The sequence below is a fragment of the Orbicella franksi genome, chromosome 1, assembly GCF_964199315.1.
Source record: "Orbicella franksi chromosome 1, jaOrbFran1.1, whole genome shotgun sequence".
Lineage (NCBI taxonomy): Eukaryota > Metazoa > Cnidaria > Anthozoa > Scleractinia > Merulinidae > Orbicella > Orbicella franksi.
The window spans coordinates 10594019-10614361 of record NC_138145.1 but is presented as its reverse complement, the minus strand read 5'-3'; the positions used below and the strand labels follow the sequence as shown (position 1 = coordinate 10614361).

At 38.4% G+C, this 20343-nt stretch overlaps 1 protein-coding gene across 2 annotated transcripts; it reads left to right on the top strand.

Moving 5' to 3' along the window:
- The first annotated feature begins 133 nt into the window (after window positions 1-133).
- LOC145489470 (FIGNL1-interacting regulator of recombination and mitosis-like) lies at window positions 134-19779 on the top strand. 2 transcript variants are annotated; one of them, XM_081468453.1, is made up of 33 exons: window positions 134-221; window positions 721-760; window positions 1827-1915; window positions 2084-2200; window positions 2668-2814; window positions 3126-3212; window positions 3659-3734; window positions 4145-4229; window positions 4876-4918; window positions 5349-5453; window positions 6357-6446; window positions 7054-7118; window positions 7366-7444; window positions 8481-8550; window positions 8931-9005; window positions 9144-9187; window positions 9536-9587; window positions 10034-10097; window positions 10418-10499; window positions 10904-10986; window positions 11222-11273; window positions 11729-11818; window positions 12142-12240; window positions 12730-12819; window positions 13411-13551; window positions 13949-14032; window positions 14609-14722; window positions 15150-15254; window positions 15711-15788; window positions 16455-16493; window positions 16749-16901; window positions 17778-17828; window positions 18376-19779. In XM_081468453.1, the coding sequence occupies exons 1-33, from the start codon at window positions 174-176 to the stop codon at window positions 18532-18534; spliced, it is 2796 nt and encodes a 931-aa protein (XP_081324579.1). In that variant the 5' UTR covers window positions 134-173; the 3' UTR covers window positions 18535-19779. The 2 variants fall into 2 exon arrangements, with proteins under 2 accessions (XP_081324579.1, XP_081324588.1); XM_081468462.1 differs by lacking the exons at window positions 16455-16493; window positions 16749-16901; window positions 17778-17828; window positions 18376-19779 and adding an exon at window positions 16154-16447.
- Window positions 19780-20343: the final 564 nt, after the last annotated feature.

The window sequence follows — 20343 nt, the reverse complement described above, 5'->3', positions numbered from 1 at the left end:
AATGTTGTCTTCGGCACTGATGTTGATTTCCCGCCAAAAATCACTTGCGCAGGCGTTTCGCGCTAACTCGGTACCAGTCTGCTAAACAAACGCGGTGTGTTATGAGGTATGGTTTATGAAGTCAAAATGAATCCAAAAATTCACGGATTCACATAAACTGAGATCTTTCTGGAATGGGTTCACAGAGCCAGTCAGATTCCAGTCTACTAGCATCTCTTATTGTATCCTTTGTTTGATGATGAGTAGTATAATGGAGTCATTGTAAGGCGCATGAAGCAAGCTTACATGATCGGAGGAGAACCGTTCACCAGCGTTCACGCATCGACCGATCGGTTCCCTGATAGGCATTTTCTAGTTTGCTGCAGTTGAAGAGTAAAATCGTTTATTATTTACTGTTTCGGATGTTCGGATGTAAGGTTAGACTTTGCTTCTGCCTTCTGAGCTCTTTGCCTTCAGCAGCGCTCTAAGGTTACCATTGTTGCTCCCTAAATTGAGCTCATACTTGTAAGTTTAAACTTACTGCAAGATGATAACTTGGAGCTTGTGGTACATAAGCTTATGTTATGCCCAACATGTATTTTTCTTTCAATATCAAAACACTCAGACAGGCAGTGGACTAGCGGACTAATGCTACTTTTGTAGAGTCAAGACTTTTGATACAACAGTGAATTCTCACGACTAGTTTTGAATAAACTTTTCCTTAACTGGTCATTTGTTCAGAAATCATTTAGTGAGACCACGGATAGAAATGAAAAGCTAGGTACTGTTTTATGAAGTCAGTGTCAATGGGAAGGCTCTAATACCAGCTAGACATGTTTCTGATTCTGTTGCACATGCATTGTCACTGTGTTGCCAGGGTTGGAAATAACAACCACATGGTTGCCGGTTGCCAAATATTACCAGTTGACATGACTGGCGTGACAAAAGTTTGACTGGTCTAATCCTCAATCAGGCCGAACACTGTGCAATGACTGGCCATCATTTCCAGCCCTGATCATAGGCCTGCAATGCATACAGAGAGCTCACTTGTTTGTGTGCATGCTTCATACACCTGTGATGCATACTCTGAATTCAATGCCAAGTTGTTGTAGCACTGTTTCTTGTATTGACAAGTCCCTTTGCTTACAAGTTAACTCTCACAGTTTAGCCTGTCCACAGTGGAATACAACATAAACCTATACTAAATTTTATAAGGGATGGCGATAAATAGGTTTGAACACTCTTGTAAAACTCTGTTGTATCAAAGGTAACAGGAAACATGAGTGCTCCTTGTTGTAAAAACAATTTTTGTGGTGGCAAGTTGACTTCACTGTGGGGAAGTTAACTTATCAGTAAAGCAACCGACTCATTCTGCTCTTGTCACATAAGTGAAGAAAACAAAAAATAGTAAAACTATCTCCATCAAAACATCCATCATCCAAAATTTGATATTTCAGTCTTTTATATAAGCTTCAAAAATGATTTGATTGTGGCTACTATTGTATTTGTAAATAAGCTTGGTTAATCTGTCTTGTATAAATCAACCCATGTATATGTAATAAAAGGGGCTAAAAAAGTTTGGACTCAAGAGTTTATTGAACAGTCTGAATGACAGAGGATCATACTTTACAATATACCAGAATGGAGAGTGGAGGGTGGGTAGCGCTTACATGTATGTCTCCTTTTTGGATCACTAAAACAATAACTGAAATAATAGCGTCAACTGATTTAATACATAAATCTCCCACTGGTTAATTAACTATTGTCAACTAGTTAAAGATTTCTTGATTTTTCATCGTGGTTAACAAGACAGATCTAGAAACTGAAAATGCTTTTTGTATCTTTAGGGTATTTAACAAGCCTAACAACTCAAGTTCTTCCAAGTTTGTCCCTAGTTGAAGTGGAAGCAAAACTTTTCTCAAGAATACTACCAAAGGTGCTATGTCTATAGAAACTGTATATAAAATTTTGCTGCGCTGTTATTTATTTCCAAGTGCTATCAGTAAATAAATGTCATTCACTGGCCATTCCAGTGATTTAACTGGACATGATCTAAATGCAAGTACATGTACCTTGATTACATAACTGTTACATCACTCTTCAGGTATATGATGCTGTATCAGAAGCCACTTCCAGTATCGGAGAGATTATAAAGTCACTGTGTACTAGTAACAAAGAGAGACACCATGATAGTTTGTCAACCATCCAGTCACTTCTGCAGGTTTGTACATACATTGTATGCAATGGTAAAAATAAAAGTTTACTTAAAAAAGGAACTGTAAGTATACAATACATATGCTGATGTTCACTTGTTCAAGATTATTTCCCCTGTTTACTCATTTATAACAGCAGCAGTATTGGACGTATTAATTACCGGCATATTAAACACATCATACTCCATATACATGTATGACATCGTTATCCACAACTGAACTGCTTCTGGTATATCAAGGCTTCATACATAAAGCTTCCTAGCTGATTTAGCTGGTAGAATAACACACTGGTCATTTGCAAGGTCATGGTTTCACATGATGTATATCCTGTTGTAGTCTTGCCTTTTTTCCGGGTGGGAAAAATGTGCTTAAATTGTTTTCATATACATGTATGTATGCATTATATAATATTATTAATGCATTTGTATTAATTTTATTTGATTTCAATGATATGATTTGATTTTGCATGCTACAGGGAGTCATGTCGTTTATGGAGTGTCTAGAGAGGTGTGTGGGGCACATGACTCAACTGTCGCTCACAGATGAACTTTCTATTAGTCATATGCACTCTTTGCCATCTGCCGTTATTCAGACTGTCAAGGAAGCCTTCAAACACTGCAAGGTACATCTAAATTGGCATTGAAATGCTAGAGTTACAAAATAATATTATGGTGTTCAGTAATTAAGAGTAGAGTGTGTCTATATTGTGCGATTCTTAATCGTTTATCAGGCAGGTACCCAAAGGAGCTAGGTCATGGTATTTGAGATAATTCTGTAGGTCAGGCCAATGTTTTTCAAGTTTACCAGAATGCAATCCATTTTAATCTTATCCAGTTTTGTCCACCCATGCCTCTTTTTGGCTTTTCTGTGTTTCTTTTCGGTTCTTCTACAGTTTTATGCCATTTTAAATTGTGGTATTTTTTATCTTTGCAGGACAGCGAGCAGGTGTATGGTGACTTCTTCCATCTTGTGTCTCAGGACCTGGCCATGTTGTTCAAGAGGACATACCAGTTACAAAAGGTAAGCAGAGTTTGTATTGACAGTAAGTTGGCACAGACATCTGAACCAACTGAACTGCCAAGATTCTTATCTAGAATAATATTATTATGCAAGGCAAGACTTTTACTCAAGAAACTTTTATTTGAGGTTTCTCAGGAGATCAAAGTCAACTCACTCAATGTATACTTGCAATTGAAAGTTCATTATCCCTTGTTCTAAACTGAATGTTCCACATCGTGAAATTTCAAGGTGTATTGCAACTCCATCAGGTTAATCCATGATTTGAAGTTGCTCTAACAGTTTGCTGACAGTGTAATCACCTGGGTGGAGAGAAGCACTCAGTGATCATCGCAGCATATGGACACTGATTGACCTTACATACACAACCTAAATATCTCATTATATGTACAATGTACTTCTGCTGTAACATAATTAAATCTGATGTCAACTTGTTGTATTTTTATGAGGCACTGATGGAATTGCTTGACAAGGTCCAATTCAGTTATGATACATCTGATCAGGATGTCAACGACATCACAGATGGTGAGTGGCAGCATAAAACTTGAGATTTAATATTCTTGAGGTAAAATGAGCTGTGATTTTTTAAGAATGATATTAAATAAAAGTATTAGACATTTAGCATTCCCAGAACCAAACTGAAATTTAGCTCAATTTGATGTTTGTAGAAAGTTGCAAATGTGCCAGTATATGAACATCGCCATTCCATAATAATATTATAATATTTTTAAAACAATTTTAATTTCATGCTCGTCCACGTTGTTTAAATTGTTAACATTGTCTGAAGAGAAGCTGCAGAGTTTCAGCAATTGACATTAACTCTGTTAATGATCATAAAGGTTCTAATTTTGTACCATATACCCTTTTAGCATCTAATGCCTTCATTATTACAAGTGTTAATTTAAGCATATGGTGCCTCTCTTTTCATTTTAAAGTTTGTCACCAGTTCCTGGAAGTGTGTATTCTCATTGGTGATTTAGACACAAGTATACTGGTAAACACATGGAAGGTGCTAAAGAGGTAAGTGATCAGATGAATGTTTCTTAGACTGTTTAACTGTTAAACTAGGATGCTGGAAATCTGAGACTTGGTGGCTTCTTGTTCAGTGTTTGTTTGTATTAACAGGAATTGTGATTTCATTTGTTTCAGTAATAAATTTATTCTTAATAATGGTTGCAGTTCATTATTACCGGTATCAATACTACAGCAGTACTTTTTATAAAAAATAGTCTGTTTGTTTAAGACAAACTGCCATTAGTGTTTTCATTTGAAACCCTTTAGTGAACAATATTTAATTTAGAATTTATATAACTGAGTCAATCCTTTCCACCTTACTTAACATAATACACCACAGTTTGTGAAACACCAAGTCATAGTGTTATTACGTTTATCATATGACTGAGAAAATTACTTCATTGTGATTGGCTGACAACAGGCCAATTTATCGTTAATTCTTAATTTGCACTGCAGTGGAAATTAAGGCACCAGGTTCGCAATTTTCGCAGTCATAACTGTAAATGAATAGTTGTATGAAAGCTTGAACAATATTATTAAAGGCTCATGTATTTTTTAAGAGAGTTTTCAAACATCACTCGTAGTGTAGATCCTTAATAATATTGCACTCGTATTCATACAATTATGTATACTTTAATTTTTTGTTTAATAGACTAGTGACCAAGCACAAAGATCACATCAAGAATTATTTGGAGGTAGGCCTGTGGTGTTTTTATTGTATTAAATTTAGAAGTTACTTCTTTACTTTGGATTAAACCAGGCTCCATGTGATACAGTGTATTTCAGTGAAAAACCTCCTTCTGGTGGTATCACTGACTTGAAATAACAATTTACACAGTTCAAATAGTCAGTTATTGGGTTCTCTTTTATCCCTCTTATCACTTGTCTCAAGCACAATTAAAATATGTCTTTGAGATCACTCAATCAGTAATGATTATTACAAGAAGTGCAAAAAGTACATGCTCATATATTCTGAGATAACATGTCAGGCAAGTGAAACAAAGTGAAAATCCATGTCTTATGATGCTGGCCTGACTTGATATAGTTCTGAGTTCTTGAAGTCATTCTTCCTCTGAAAGTTACATGTTTGCACTTGCAGCATCAAATTTTGCAATCATTTTACAGGTGGAGAGGTTGATTTGCCATCTGTGTGCTTCAATTGAGTCCAAGCTAATGCAATGTATCCAACTTGCCCCATACAAAGGGGAGGAAAGCTCTGATGCTCAGAAGGTTGGTGAGACAGCAGTGCAGAAAAAATGACTACCATAATGGTGTTGTTCCAGAAAACATCAATATCCCTCCTAAGGATGGCTTTTTGGTTTCAAACCCAACAACCCAATCTTGCTGGAAATTCTAGTTTTGGTTCAGGCTTTCCTTTAAAAGTTTTGGCCTTTGAGACACCCTCTCCCTTGAAGTTTTCATAACCTACCTCTTTGGGGTTTGTTTCTTTTTGAACCACACATTATTACCTGGCACCCATAGGCATGTAATGCGTGCAAAAAGAAGTTTATTTTTACAGTGCTACTGCAGTTGGACATTTCATTCCTAATGACTCTATAGTAATGAAATTCATGCGAATTAAATATAGTTAAATGAAATTTAACATAGTTAACGACTAGGAGCTAGTCTGGTCAGTAGCATTTTTTTGTAGGCGTTTGATAGTGTCTTGGCCATCTGTTAGCGTTTGTTAAGCATTTGGTGCATTCTGTAGCATTTGCAGCAGTCATATGGTCGTGAGAGCCCTGGGGCTGACATTGTCCAACGGTATTCTTGGTTAGTATGTGTGTTGTCATCCCATGTGCTTGAAGTGTGTTCGTTGCTCTGTTAGTGTGGCGTTGTGGATTGAATTATAGTTTAGCAGTTCTCGGTGTTTTCTCCCTATCCCCCCCTCTCTTTGCAGCATTTTTTTTCCCACTGAGCCATCTGGCTTGAGTGTGACGGGTGCCTGTAGGGGGCCTGGCATGGGGGGGGGGGGGGGTGGGGAGCTCGTGGCTTGGTTGCGGGTTGGGCAGGCCAGTCGGGTGTTCTAGTGCATTGGGGATGTGACTGTGGTTGCAGCCCCCAGGCTTTGTAGGCACCTTCCCTCTATTAGTGACTTGGGCGTTAACCTGTGATTGATGTAATCGTTGTCAGGTTTCTGGTTCCACTGGTGATGAAGTAGCTCTTGGGAAGATTCTCAAAGTTATACGCTTTCTGGTTGGTCACCTTGCTCATCTTGTTAAGGTATGAAGTTTACGTGCTTCAAATACATAAGTTTAAAAACTCCCTTACAGTGTACATGTTTACTGTAGCAATTGCACCCCCCACCCCCAGCACTTTGTAAACATCCTTTTTTGGTTTTTTGTTTCTTTTAATTTGTTTTCTGGTTGGGACCCCCATTTAGTTATTATTTTGCTTTAAGCTTGGTGCACTGATTATATATATATGTTAGAAGTTGATCTTGCTTCCATTCAGCTGGTAATTAACAGGGTTGTCAAGAGTATTACTAATAATGTTAGCTACAGCGGGAAATAACCATCTACTTGATGATCTTTGGTCAGCTACTCTGCTGGGGTACATGTAGTATTCTGCTTAGCTCATCAATAAAGCTGCCTACTTCAGACCTTTGCAGCAACCCTCAAATTATTCTCACTATTTCCTGTAAACCCAAGTGATACCTCTGTTTGCTGTTTGGATGATATTTTACTCCCACTAAAATTTCTCCACTTATCTTGCCTCCTTTTGGTTCAATTCACATGTGTTGGGGTTGAAAAGCACAGTACAGAGCAGATTAGTTTTATACTACTTGAACCTCTTCCCATTTACTCTGTATCTTCTATTATTTTTACAGGAATATGATGGTTATTATGACAAGTGCTTAGAAACTGTATTTCACTTTTTACTCACAATACAAAGGTAAATGATTGTTGTTAGTTCACCTACGTTTTCTTTACAATATCCTCATGCATAATCAACTATACACAAATTACTATTTTACAAAATTAGATCACTCTCTCTTGCCCTCAATGTGTATCTGCTGAGTAGTTTTCATGCTTGATGAAGTGTGCTCTTTATTTTCATATTTGTTTTTGTTACTACATGTATTTTCACTGGCTACAGGACATGTGCCAATAAATATTTTACACCTTTATTTGTCTTTAAGCCAATTGCCCCCAAGCTTGAGTGCACCCAAGATTGCCTCTTCTGCTGTTCAAGGTGTTAAGTCTGCATTGCTAGTTGTGGTAAGTGAATTAACATGATTTTCTATATACATGTATCTTACTGATAGGTATTGTGATAAGGTAAGCAGGGCTGCCATTAAGTTTTGATTCCTTAACAAACTTAATTGTTACCTTGTGACCGTCGGTAAGTTCCAAGAGATCATACTCACAGCTTGTAAACGAACTGCCATATCTTTAATTTCGCTACATCTGATACACAAGTCTTCCATACCTTCTTTGCCTTAAGACTTCCGGTGTGTAGTTCAGAATTATCACAATCTTTGACAAAAGAACCGAGGCGAAAATAGTACATTTACAAACTGCCGAGGTTCGACCTTTTTCGGAACAGCAAAACTCGTGTGCTTTTTTGTCACGTGACTCTACATTGAGGGAAAACTGGCGCCTAGTGCGCAATACCGCTGTTCAACTCAATGCAGTAGCATTTACATACCTTATGGGTGAATCATTCATTTAAAGGTAAGTTCAACTGCAATATCAAGGGCCCATCAAATGTACCCAGCGTAACAGGTGTTACTGGTTACAGCCCTTATTGACAGCCCTGGTAAAGATAAGATAATCAAAGTGCTGTAAGGGAAGAAATATTTTAACGTGGTTGGTTGGATGTATATCAACCAGTCACAATGTTTTCTAGAGCATTACTGAATAGCATCATACAGAAGGTATTATTTAATGGGTACAGTTATATTCTTTACATGCATTGCATAGCTACTATGCCAAATGGTTCTTGTTTGTTCTTCGCAATAGTGAGACCTTAGAATTTAAAGTTATTCACCTTTGAGAAAGAAAGAAGGCTTTTTCATCTTAGTTTGAAATTTTTAGTTCTAAGAAAGAGTGAGGACATTTTTTGTACAGATAATACTTTAGGTAATTCCCAGGCCCCTCTATATTTCTCAACAGGCTACAGTTACATTGTTAACTACCTTGCAGCTGTTTTATGTGATATCACTAGGAACTGTCAGGATTCCCTAAATGTTCAAAGTCCAATGTAATTAACTTCCCTATGATTCTTTGCTTTGTTTCTTCTCTTTTTCATTAGGTGGATCCACTGCTGTCTGTGCTTGTGAAGAACAAGAATTTTGCCAATTTAATATCTAGAAAAGCATTGGGTAAATTTGACTTAAATTAATATACTCATATATACTGTGCACATTTAATTCAAATTGATCCCTTATTTAAATAATAAGAATAGACACAGGCAATCAGCAAGGAAAAAAAGCAGCTTTTAAGCTTATTTCCAAATGCAGGGGAACTCCTATATGCAGCACAATACATGTAGCTTTGCCAACAAAATTTACCATTTGACAAAGGAGAATGGAAATTACTTTAGCTTGAAGAACTTCAAACTAAAGCCAAATTTGTACCTCAGCATAAGCATTCAACATAAACCCTAGGTTCTCATTGGAGATTTGTTCTTAACTTGCATTCTGTGATAACATATTTTATAAGTTACATTGTAGATTAAGTTTATTCCTGGTTTTTATTTTAGAAGTGGATAAGAAGCATCATTTTGCACAATGCTGTTTGTTAGTTTCAATTCTTGGTATTTTACCAGAGGCACCAGGTATGGTACATGTATACATGTAACTAATAGTGACTGTGATGTTATAAAGCCTTTTGAATGTTTTTGCTGTGATTTGCATATAGTTTCTTTGCTTGGTTCCACACTCTCTAATGAGCGTCCCTCTATTTTTTCTCGTAGAGGATGTGTTTACATATTGGGTGATGCCCACTAATTATCCTGAGGTAAAGTATGCTTACATTCATATATGTTTGAAAGATTTACCACAAACAAAAAGAACTTTTTATATGATGCAATAATGCAGGAGTCATAAAAATCAATTGCATAGCATCAGCTGTTGTACATAGCAGAAATTACTCTTAGATTTAAATGATTTCAAACTATAGTTTAGGATTTGGTAATAAATTGGGAACATTTCAAAATACAAATCAGTCTAGTTTAAATTTGTTAATTTTGACCTAAAATATATTTTTGTCTACATCATAGCCATACAAGAGCTAGGAAATTTGTTGTGCAAGTTGTTACCGTATTCATGGTAATATTAAAGAATGATCTTGGCTTTTTGCTTTTAGGAGGAATGTCGTCATTCTGTCATGGAAGCTGTATTTCAGTCCTTTAAACTTTGTAAGTTTCAGTATTTATCACAGTTATGTTTCTACATGAGGAAGGTGACATCATCCACCCAAGTACAGCAGGGCGGGCACTTAATGCAATCTGAAGTACATGTGTAAGAAAGCATTTACCTATCACTCAGTATCATGGCACAGCTGTGTTATTAAGGTGTTGTGCCATCATTCACACAGTAACCTTTTATGGTCAATTTATTGCTAGCTATATTATGCTGAAACCTAGAATGGCAGAACACCATACAGCTGTCTAGAACACCTCAGAAAGAGCTACCCACTAAGTACTCCTAACCCTAAACTAACCTCTGATTAGGGCATTCTTGCTTGTTCTGTATTCCAGCATTTCAGGACCATTTTGCGTAGGACAGTCATGTAACTTCCAAGTACATATATAAGAACAAATTACTGATTGAAACTTACACTGTTGATGTTTTTTGCTTGTAGGTGTTCTAGAAATTTGTCTGCCTGTATTTGTTGATGGAGTCATGAGCAAAGGAAAACCTCTGAGGTGTGGTAATGTTTTCCTTATCAAAAGTCAAATGTTGGTTTAATGATACCCTTGTGACTGTTTTCCAAACAAGAGAATCCAAACACTGCACAAGAAGAAAGTGTTGGAAATGTGGTGAAACACTGTCTTGAGTGTTTGATATGTCTGCTCAATGGAAACTAAGATCAAATATGTAAACTCTGCCATGATTAAGGTTTCCCTTGCTTAAACTTGACGAATTATTAATGAATTGGAGAAACCTGTGTTTACTAATAGTAACCTGCACATGAGTAAATTTGAATAGGATAAAGTAACATCCTTTACGTTTTCTTTGCTGACAGGGAAGTAACTTTCTATGAGCATGTCTGTACCAGAATGTGTTCACTTGTAGCCTCTACACCGGCAACATGTTTCTCTGTTGTGGTGAGTACCATTGATTAGGACTGTGATTAGATGAAGGAAGAAGGTGGAGGGGCAGGGAGGGGGGGGGGGTGGGCGATGAGGTTGGGAATTTGTGTGTCTGTCAAGGGGTAAGACATGTAGTTTTTGTCTCAGTTGGAGGTAGTAAGACTTTCACTGATGTCACACCCAGGTTTGATGGGTTTCATTAAGGGCCAGACCCCTGGCAAATTGACTGGCTGTGAGGATGATTTTGCCCACCTGGTTTGACTATCTATAGGAAAGTTTTTGTTTTTCTTGAAAAGATGTTCAGTTGGAAAAAGTTTTGCCCGCTTGTGAAAACCAGCTGCCCTCCTGCTGGTTGAATGACCCTACTACATGTAGCTGCTGTTGTGTGGATATCGTCTGTAAATTTCCTCTTCTTTCAGGAAAGGTGTCTACTGGAGCATGTCCTTCAAGATGATCTACTGTGTGCATTGCTTGCTAATGATGTTTGGTGCTTCATGGCCAGGTAATAAGTGGATGTGTTTAATGTGTTATATCAATCCTGCTGGGGCTACTTTCTATAACACACTGCGTGAATATTGCTTCTTGTCTTACTCTGCGCAAGGGTAACGCTCAGGCATTCAGTCACTGATCATTTGACTATTTCAAGACGTAAGTCACTGTAGTCACAATTATTGTCATATATGTGACCTCAGGAGGCGCATTTAACATAATTAGAACTCTGCTGTCTCGATCACCAGGTGGGGCTCTGCTGAACTGTGTGCTGGACACGTGTCAGTTCTTACTCAACTGGTAAGGCTTAAAATCTCTGAATTAACATCATGCCATTAAAAAAATTGAAAGGAAAACAAGCACGAGGAGTTCCCTGTTGCATGTGGTCAAGGGTAAAAGGCTCACCCAATTCCTAGTCTTAGTCAAATTCACATTACTTGTCCGATCTAAGAGTATTGTTTCACGTGCATCTGTTTTAATTTGACACACCCATCACCTGATTTTAGCTCAGCTGAAATTTGCAAAGTAAGTCTGTGCCTTGAATTGTGTGAAATCATCCCCTTCATGAAGCAACTTTAAGGTGTCGTCATGCTAAAACCTCAGACCTCCAGTAGTTCAGCTCAATAGGGAAGATGATTGTCAACAGGGAAAGCAGTGAGACACTCTTGCCTTTTATACCTCACTCTTTTAAACCTCACCATGAACACTTCATCGGACAAACGTCTTTCAACATTAACGCCAGGTTTATTTTACAGCTGTTAAAGTTACCTACAGCGGAAGCTGCTTATCTCCACTTGTCAATGCTCATTCAGCGTCTGGCTCGTCTTATGGCTGTTGAACATCAAGTATGTACAGTGTAATAATAAAGCGTTCGTAAATCGCACCACATGATGCTGAATACGTACTTATGCCTAGCTATAGTGCTATAAATAAACGTAATTTGGTAATTTTAGTGAACTGCAGTTTGCTCAACTGTTTCTCTGAATTCACATTAGATATACATTTGTAGACTAGACGTGGATGTGATACAAATTACATTTAATTTTCGCGGTTGGTTGATGGTTAGTTCTTAAACAGTTTCTCACTTTCCTTTCTGTCATGAGCAGGATATTTAAGTTTTGTATTCGTAGCATTTCCGTTATGCTTAAAAAACATTTCAATTTTCTAGGAAACTCTTGTTACCTCTTTTCCACCATCAAAGGAAGAAAACGTCTCCGCATGGTGCGTTTTTCCTTTGCAAGACATGCCTGAGAGCGTCAAGAAAAAGGTAAAAAAAAACAACAACAACAACAACAGAAATGCCCAGGGGAGACTCCCATTTGGAGAGCTCCTGCATCGCAGATTTTGGTCTTATGCACTGGAAGAAATAATGTTAAAAAACGCTGCCTGACCGTTTTGAAAGTGGTATCTTTTGTTAAGAGTCAAATAAAGCCACGGTCAGATTTGTGTCTTTTAGGGGTTTTATTCCAATTTTCCGACGAACAGCCTAGACCTTTTCATGTGGGATTTCCCCCGGACAGAAACTGAAAGAGAGAGAGAGCACAGCAAAGACAGAATACGAGTGGGGTTGGGTGAGAAATCAAAACATCGGAATAGTAAAGCAAAAGTATTCTAATTGATGTCAAGAGCCTCGTCTATCCGCAGATTGGCATAGCAAAGGCTAGCTGAAGTGGAATTAGCTTTAGCAGATTAAGTTAGATTCCACTGGAAGGTTATAACTGTGAAAAATTGTTAACGAAATTTCCTTGACTTTTAGGCTTGCCGTGCTCTTGTTCCTCTGTGCGTTAAAGTTTGTCACTCGGCAGGGACTACGACGAGTAAACCACCTAAAGACGACGACCTCCAGGTATGAAACACCGTAGCTTTAACACAAGTGTGAATGATTTGTGTATTGAGTGAGTTGAGATGAGGACTGGGGGGAGAGACGCCTCTTTCTCTCAGTCTGCCGTCTATCCCCTAGAACACACACGATTTCAGTCTGCAGCATTTAGATCAGTAAAAAAAAATCTTTCATATTTTTTCGGTTTGTCTTGACGTTTCTTAGAACTTTCATCAATCAGTCGATCTGCCTGTAGCAGCTTCTTCGATCTTAGAATTTGTGATGAGGTTACAATACATGTAGGGGTTCCTGTTATAAGAAATGATGCTGGTCAGGTCGGTCATTAGAGGAGTGTTTTATTCGACACAAAGCGCTGAGTGAGTATCAATAATAGTAAGTCATTTTTTTTTTCAGAATTTTTCAGTACAGAATGTTTGCCTTATTCATGCAATCTACCTAACCTCGCCTTATTCATTCTTATTTCCATCCAAGTTTGCTCCGCATATCTTCTGATCTCATCTCGTTACCTTATTTTGGTCGTCGTTGTAGTTTAAATCAAGTCGTTACTGTGTAGTCTTCTCTACTGATTGTGTCTATTGTATTTGATTGCTTCCTAAGTCCCGCTACTTGTGTTGCCTCTGCCGTGTGTACAGCCTTCCTCAGGCAGTAGGTTATGTCCCTCCTGTTCACCACTCGGCCGTGATGGGGCTCATCAACAACTTGTGGTCTCGCTGCAGCCAAGGGAAAGAGCATGTAAAAGTAAGTGTACTCTTACAAAACAGCGTTGGACCCAAAATCACAGATAGCGTTAGCTCTTTTGAGTTTTCAGAACGTGTTTTCACCGGTGACCGTTGATACGTCACTGCTTGTCTAGTCAGTCAACCTAATTGACTAAAAACAACTTTGTCTCCAACGTAGCGGCAAGCCTCGAAGACGTTTGTTGAAATGTTCGCGGAAATTTCAGCTTACGATCAAGATGTGTCAGCTGCTTCTTCTTTCCTTGCAAAGTGCACTCGTATACCAAGTTTTTTTAGTTTGCTGACTACATATAAATGTCTTGAAACTAAATGCCCGTAAAGGTACAAGAGTGGAAAGTACCTGATTAAAAGTTGCCGATATTTGAATTTAGAGGTGCGACTTGTTTTTTCTTTTTCAGCGACTTGGTATCAAGACCTGGTGTGAGTTAATGGACTTATCGTCTACTCTGCTTCCTCAGATCCAACCCGAAGACTACGCAAAGGTACAACATACTTTTATAAAGTACGTCGTTGTCGACATTAATTGTGTTTGCAGAGCTCTCTAGTCCATTTAATTTGTGATAAAAGATAACAACAGCCCTTTTCACGGTTTATTTTTTTACAGTAAAATTCAAGGTGGATGCGATGCAAATTCTTTCAGAAACTACAACGTTGCTGGAAATTTCCCTACATACGTTCGATCATATTGTAATGGAAAATAGAAATATTATAGGAGCTATATCAAAGATGACTCATCTTGAAAAAAAAAAATTATTTTTTTACTATCACTCCTTTAGTGGTTTTTGCTTTTTAAAAAACGTATATTCTAAGGCGGGTTTCTTCGAGTTTCTAGGTAACTTTGTACATAGCCACTTTTACCGTAAAAAGGGTGCATAATGTTTTTCATTGTTGCTAATCAGCTGGCAAACTAAGCACATGGAGAAAAGAATTCAGGTTCGTATGGGGATTTCCCTCAGCCCAGTCTTGCTATAATTATGCACTCGTATACGAACAGCCTCTGCAGAGAGAAGAAAGTGAAAATGTATTTTTACATTTGTAGCTTTCTGATTTGAACTCAGATAATAAGTGGTGTAAGAAGTCTTCTTGGTAACTGGCCCAGTCTGGAACTTCGCGAAGCGGCCGCACAGTTTCTTGGGAAATGCGGCAATAAGGATATCCCAGAACACCTTCAGGTGGGAGGTTGACCCAAAATGTCTGTCAACGAGTGAGTTAATATCATATCGCTGACCTAAAATATATAATAAAAGGCTAAAAATGTTTCTAAAACTGTACAGACTCTTACTGAAGAAAGACTGCAATCTCTTTCAGAAATTCCATGTTTTAACATACATTATTTTTGACTTACATTATTTTTCGGTAAAATTTCCAGAGAATTTACAGTTGCACAAAATCAAAGTATAATTACTGTGTTTGTTGCGATCTACTGTTGGTAGAAGCTGGTGTCATATTGTGATTTGTTACTGTTAGTCGAGGCATTTTCAAATTCCAACTCGTCCTGGATAGAGGATCCCCGTGAAAACCAGCTAGGGCTGATACGGCTTCCACTCTAAATATAACTAATTTATTTTTTGTCTGATTATCATGTTTTTCCATATTTAGCCTGCAGTGCTTGGTGACATTTCGGCCATGTTTTCCTCGCTGGTCAGCGACAGACACTGGTTAGTTCATCAGCGAGCATTTCAAAGCGTCAAGGCTTTCGCGGAGGTATGCTGAAGGAAGAACTGTTATGGATGAAACTTCTCTTTCCCTTATAAAGTGTCCCATTTCGCATCCACAAGCTGCGAGCAGATTCACCTGCGAACGAGAGGAACGAGCTAGCGGGGTTGGGGAAGGGGAGGGGGGGGGGGGGTGGGGCTCGACTTCTAACTCTCCTTTCTTCCCAGCGCTCTCGTTTGTGACCTATTAAAAGTCACTTTTTGACCGCTTTCTCTTTACGACTGCATTTTCAGAGGAACTGCAATCCTTGTTTAAGTACTGAAAGAGCTGCTGTTTGCTTTTGAGCAACTTAGAAAAAGAGAAATATCAGCTTGTAAAACCCTTGAGGTTAACCTACCTTTTCTGATGATAGCTGTAGACTCGGTGAAATTTGGGACGGTAACTAACCTGTAAACAATTTTTTGTGTGACGATCTTCATTTGATGGGCATGTGTTTGTCACTAGGTCACTCGGTATACTCACGTGATGGGGGACTGTGTTCCTGCGAGCTTGCTTCCGAGTCTCTCGGACTTTTTAAATCAGGTTGGTTTTCTTGTTTCGTTTTTTGCCGGCTAAGTTAAGATCACCAAAATCTAATGTAGTTTCGTTGTATTTACAACCAAAGCATCAATCTCAATCATTTTCAAATGTCGTATCTATTACCGTGTGAATGGTGCTGACAAAAGTCCAATATAATCTTGTAACAGAAATATCCTAGTTGTACCCTAGTACCCTTGTTTGCTTCCATCCCAGCGATAAGCCTTTCCCCTGCCTCGCCAACCTTCTTCTCTTTACAGATAGTTGTACGCAGACGAATGTAAGGGATGGGGCGAAGAGAACTTTCCTCTTTTGCTGAAATAATTTAACGTCAAAGGGCCTGAAAACAATTGTTGTTCTCTCCTTCTCAGGGAAGACAAAATTCACTGTACATTGCTGCACTCCTCAAGTTGATAGGGAAAATCCTTAGGGAAATATAAAGCTCGAAACGTCATCAGCTGATGATCTAAAACAGCGGTTAATTCATCTGTGATCTAGCTAGTGCAAGTTGATTTGAGTCTTTTTCTCACCAACTAATGCAGTGTCCTTTCACTGGTTAAGGAAGAAAGACGTTATTTAAAAAGTCTCAGTGGCGTGTTGACGTGAAACCTAGCAGATGGCAACGAATAGACTCTAGGAGATCTCATGGAGTTGGCCTTTGTTATTTTTCAGCTTCCCTTTAAGCACACGGAGTTCACTGGAAATATGACTGTATCCTTAATCCAATGAATAAATGCAGTAAGCAAATGTTGTAGATGGGCATGAAGGTGCTCTCTCCCAGTCGTTATTGGAGTAGTCACGCAGAATGTAGCGTTGCGTGACAACTTAACCCAAACAACTGTAGTGAGGGAAACATCCCAACGTGACAGGTTGAGAGGTTGATATAGTCAGAGGTGGATTTCTCAAACAACCACTCCGATCAAAAATGTCTTTCCTTTGGTGATTTTCTTTAACAGAGGTAATTAGGAACAGGATAAAGAGTTCCTTAAACGCCAGTTGGAGGCAGAGGTAGAAAGGAAAAGCAAGCGCTTAGATCCCAGCGACTTAGTAAAGAAAGAGATTCCACGTACGGGCACAAGTGGTCGGCCACGTGATGCAAGTGCAGGCCAAAGCGTAGAGGTTAGGAAATTGGGCCAAAACTGAAGATATTTAATTTATTTAATTTGTAATCCAGGGCTCGTACGGGTCATGGAAAACCTGGAAAGTCATGGGATTTTATAATTCCCCTGATTTTCCAGGCCTGGAAAGTCATGAAGTTGAAGTGTGGGTCATGGAAAGTCATCGAAAAGCAATATACTTCCCGAGAAAAAAGGTAAAAAGATCAAAAGTTGAAAAAATAACAGAGGAGTCAGAAACCCGGTTTTAATTCCAGTAAAAAATAATTACTAGCATGCATTCTATGCGTCATAATGTGGGAAAATACCTTAAATAATAGATTGTTTTGACAATACTTTGAAAACAACTGCTAAACATAGGTCTTGGAAAATTACATTACAACTCAGAAACGTCGTGGAAAAGGTCTAGGAAAGTCATGGAATTTTAATAGCTCAAAAGAGTACGAGCCATGTAATCGTATTAGTTCGTACGTATTATCAATATTTTAGCTTATTTTAGCCAAATTTTGTCACTCCATATTCACTTTATTTAAATATTTCTTTTCTTGTGATATACCTGTAAACTAGCTGGTGAACTATTGTAGTACACCACCATACTTGAGCGTATATTCACATTAAATCAGTATTGTATTGTATTCTGTTCGTTTCCCCCGCAAGTTTGCTTCTACCTCGCGTCACCTTGCGAACTACGATTGCGCGTTATGTTTTGCGTTGTGTGCGTGAACTAGATAGGAGCTTGGCTATAAGATCGTGTTGCGTTGTTTGGTATTTCACGATCAAGAAACACTTTCAAAAGACGAGGCACTTACGTCATCGGATCCTGAACTTGTGATTGGTCGTTTCCCTGATGTGGCGACTGATGGAACTTTCTCTATTGCAGCCTGAACCAAAGCGCTTAAAACGACATCCGGATTTGTCATGTGAAGGCCAGGTAAGAGCTGAGATATTCCCCCGGGATACTTCGAACTATTTCAGTGTCCCTTCGGGTTCACATTTGTGTTACAAGTATCTTTTTGGGCTCAGATAACTGATATTTGGAAGAGATTATCTGGTTTCACTAGCTCTATAATTACCTCCAAACCACGTTTACAAATCTTAATACCGTTAAATCAGGTCTCTTCAACAACCTTGCTTGGTTGGTCAGGTTTTCCAGGGAAACAAGCCGTAATTTTTAGGATATACAGTTCAATTTGTTTCAAGAGCTGTGTGAGTCACAGTTGTAGCATGATTTTTTTTTTTACTGCACTAACCCTCTATCCTACTCTATATCGAAAGATTGCAAAATTCCAGTGAGACAAATACATAGAATTTTCCGGTGGGAAAAATCGAAAGTCGAACACCCCCTGAAAATTACATCCAGATAGCTTTTGCTGGGATTCCACACTTAGGAATTTCTTCGGCAGCCTCAAAAGGCTTAATTCCCTATGATGGAGGGGATTGACGTGACTAACTTGTCTTGTTACTTATTTTTCTCTCAGGGAGACGAACTTTACACGGAAGCCATAACAAATATGAGGATTCCTCTTTCAACAATCCTTGATCTCAGAAAGCAGTTCGTACCTTCGACAAAGATCGTGAAACAAGTGGAAGAAATACAAACATCACTACAACATTTCCTCTCTAAAAGCACTGGGTGATAAAAAATGGCCCTGTATATTTGTACACCAGGAATCAAATGTATATTATGTTTCACTTTAATAAGGCGTTACTGCGTATTTTCATTATACTTATACATAAGTGTTGACCCACTTGCACTCTCTGCTTTTGGTGTGAACTTTTGTTGTCCATTTGCAATAGTGTATGGTGTATTTGTAACTTGCTGAAATACTGTCTTGAATTTTTAACGTGTATAGTGTAGAAAACCCAGTTGTGTTTTGTTTTTATTTTAGACGACAAATTGTCAACAAAAATTGTTTCTCCTCAAGGTCTCAAAGGTCGCAGTTGAGGTGCTTTCTTTTGTATAATCATTGTAGTCATCAGCACGTCCAGAAACGCCGTACAAGCATAAATTTGAAATTGAAATTGAAAATTAAAGTAATGCGAGTTGTATTACTCTTCTTGAAACTGAGTGGACTTTAAGATTTCCTGCACAACCCAAAGGGCTTCTTTGCTTTCACATTGGAAAACAGGCAATAATAGGAGCCCCAGAAGTGGTAAATATCTAACTTCTCCCTACCTTTTACAAGCAAATTAGGTAGAAGGGAGGCAAATTAGGTCTTGGGAATTTATGTCCTGATCATCTGGGGAAAAGTCGATTTAAAATTTGGTCTTGCCAAGTAAAATGTGTGGAAACAAGTTAAGAGAATTTATCTTCTGAACATGTTACTTCTACGTTGTTAAGGGCCTTTGAATCAGAACGTATCGCGTACTGTTCAGCGTTAGCGCTCTCTGTTTTGCCTCGTGCATGCTAGGGGTTCCTCTGATCGGTTGCGTTTTGGTCGTGTGCGCTGTTAAGGGTTTTACACATTATGCCGGCATTATTTTGAGCATAATAGTGAGGCAAAAGAAGCGAGAACTATGCCGGAACATTTAGAGAAACTGGTCGATTCTAGGCCTTGGGTAGGCCAACAGCAATCTGTCACGACCTTGTAGCTTTGTGCTTCACCATGCAAGAAGGTTTTGCTAATTCAATTCCCTTCTGCCGCACCTGAAAGAGTTTTTTCATTAGAAAATTATTTACGTAAGTCTACTGTAGAGCAAGGTAGAGCAATGGAAAATTACATTGAGTCGCTCACGTTTATATTTATGTGAGCACAATGGTGCATAACAGTGGCGCTTTTTGAGCATAATAATGATACTCTTTGAGCATCGAGCATTAGCATAATAGTGAAAAATGTCAGCATAATGTGTAAAACCCTAGCGGTGTTCTATGCTGGCTGTTTTCTGGCACCCGGAAGGCACTCGCAGCAGAGTCTTGAACAGCCCCCTCCCTTCTCCCCTCTTCTAAACAACTTGGAATCTCGTTCCCATGGTCCTGCTGTGACGTCAGTCTGCTATCATGAATTACGTGATGAACTGAACTCCTGCACGTACATTCCTGGTTTGTCGGCTTGTTTTAAGTTTAACTCTTTCTCGAAATTTACCTCCTTTAGAGACTCCTGCAATGATGATGATACTTTTATTACTAGTCTGCCCAAGATAGGGCCTGTTTTGAATTTAAATAATTGTTCCTCGACGTTAATAACAGACAAAATATTTTATCGTGGATATTATAAAAAAAAAAAAATGTCTGTTTGTACCCCTGGGCGAGACACCCTCTAGCTTAAAAAAATCCGCCAGCGTTACGGTTTTCACCGCTTAAGAAATCATTCAAACCATCCAGTTAGTTACTCTCCTTACTTTGTACATCTTCCCAATAGAACAAATGTTTCCAAATGTGAATTCATAGAAAAATGCAAAACCTGTAAAAGCTTTGTAATCGATGTCAGCTTATTAATTTCTCTTTT

Bases quoted from the DNA above. Each gene is read 5' to 3' on its own strand.
- LOC145489470 (XM_081468453.1), top strand. From the start codon at position 174: ATGGGTTCACAGAGCCAGTCAGATTCCAGTCTACTAGCATCTCTTATT. The intron at 11,274-11,728 runs GTAAGGCTTAAA...TTTATTTTACAG, and splicing joins TGTCAGTTCTTACTCAACTG to CTGTTAAAGTTACCTACAGC. The intron at 17,829-18,375 runs GTAAGAGCTGAG...TTTTTCTCTCAG, and splicing joins ATTTGTCATGTGAAGGCCAG to GGAGACGAACTTTACACGGA.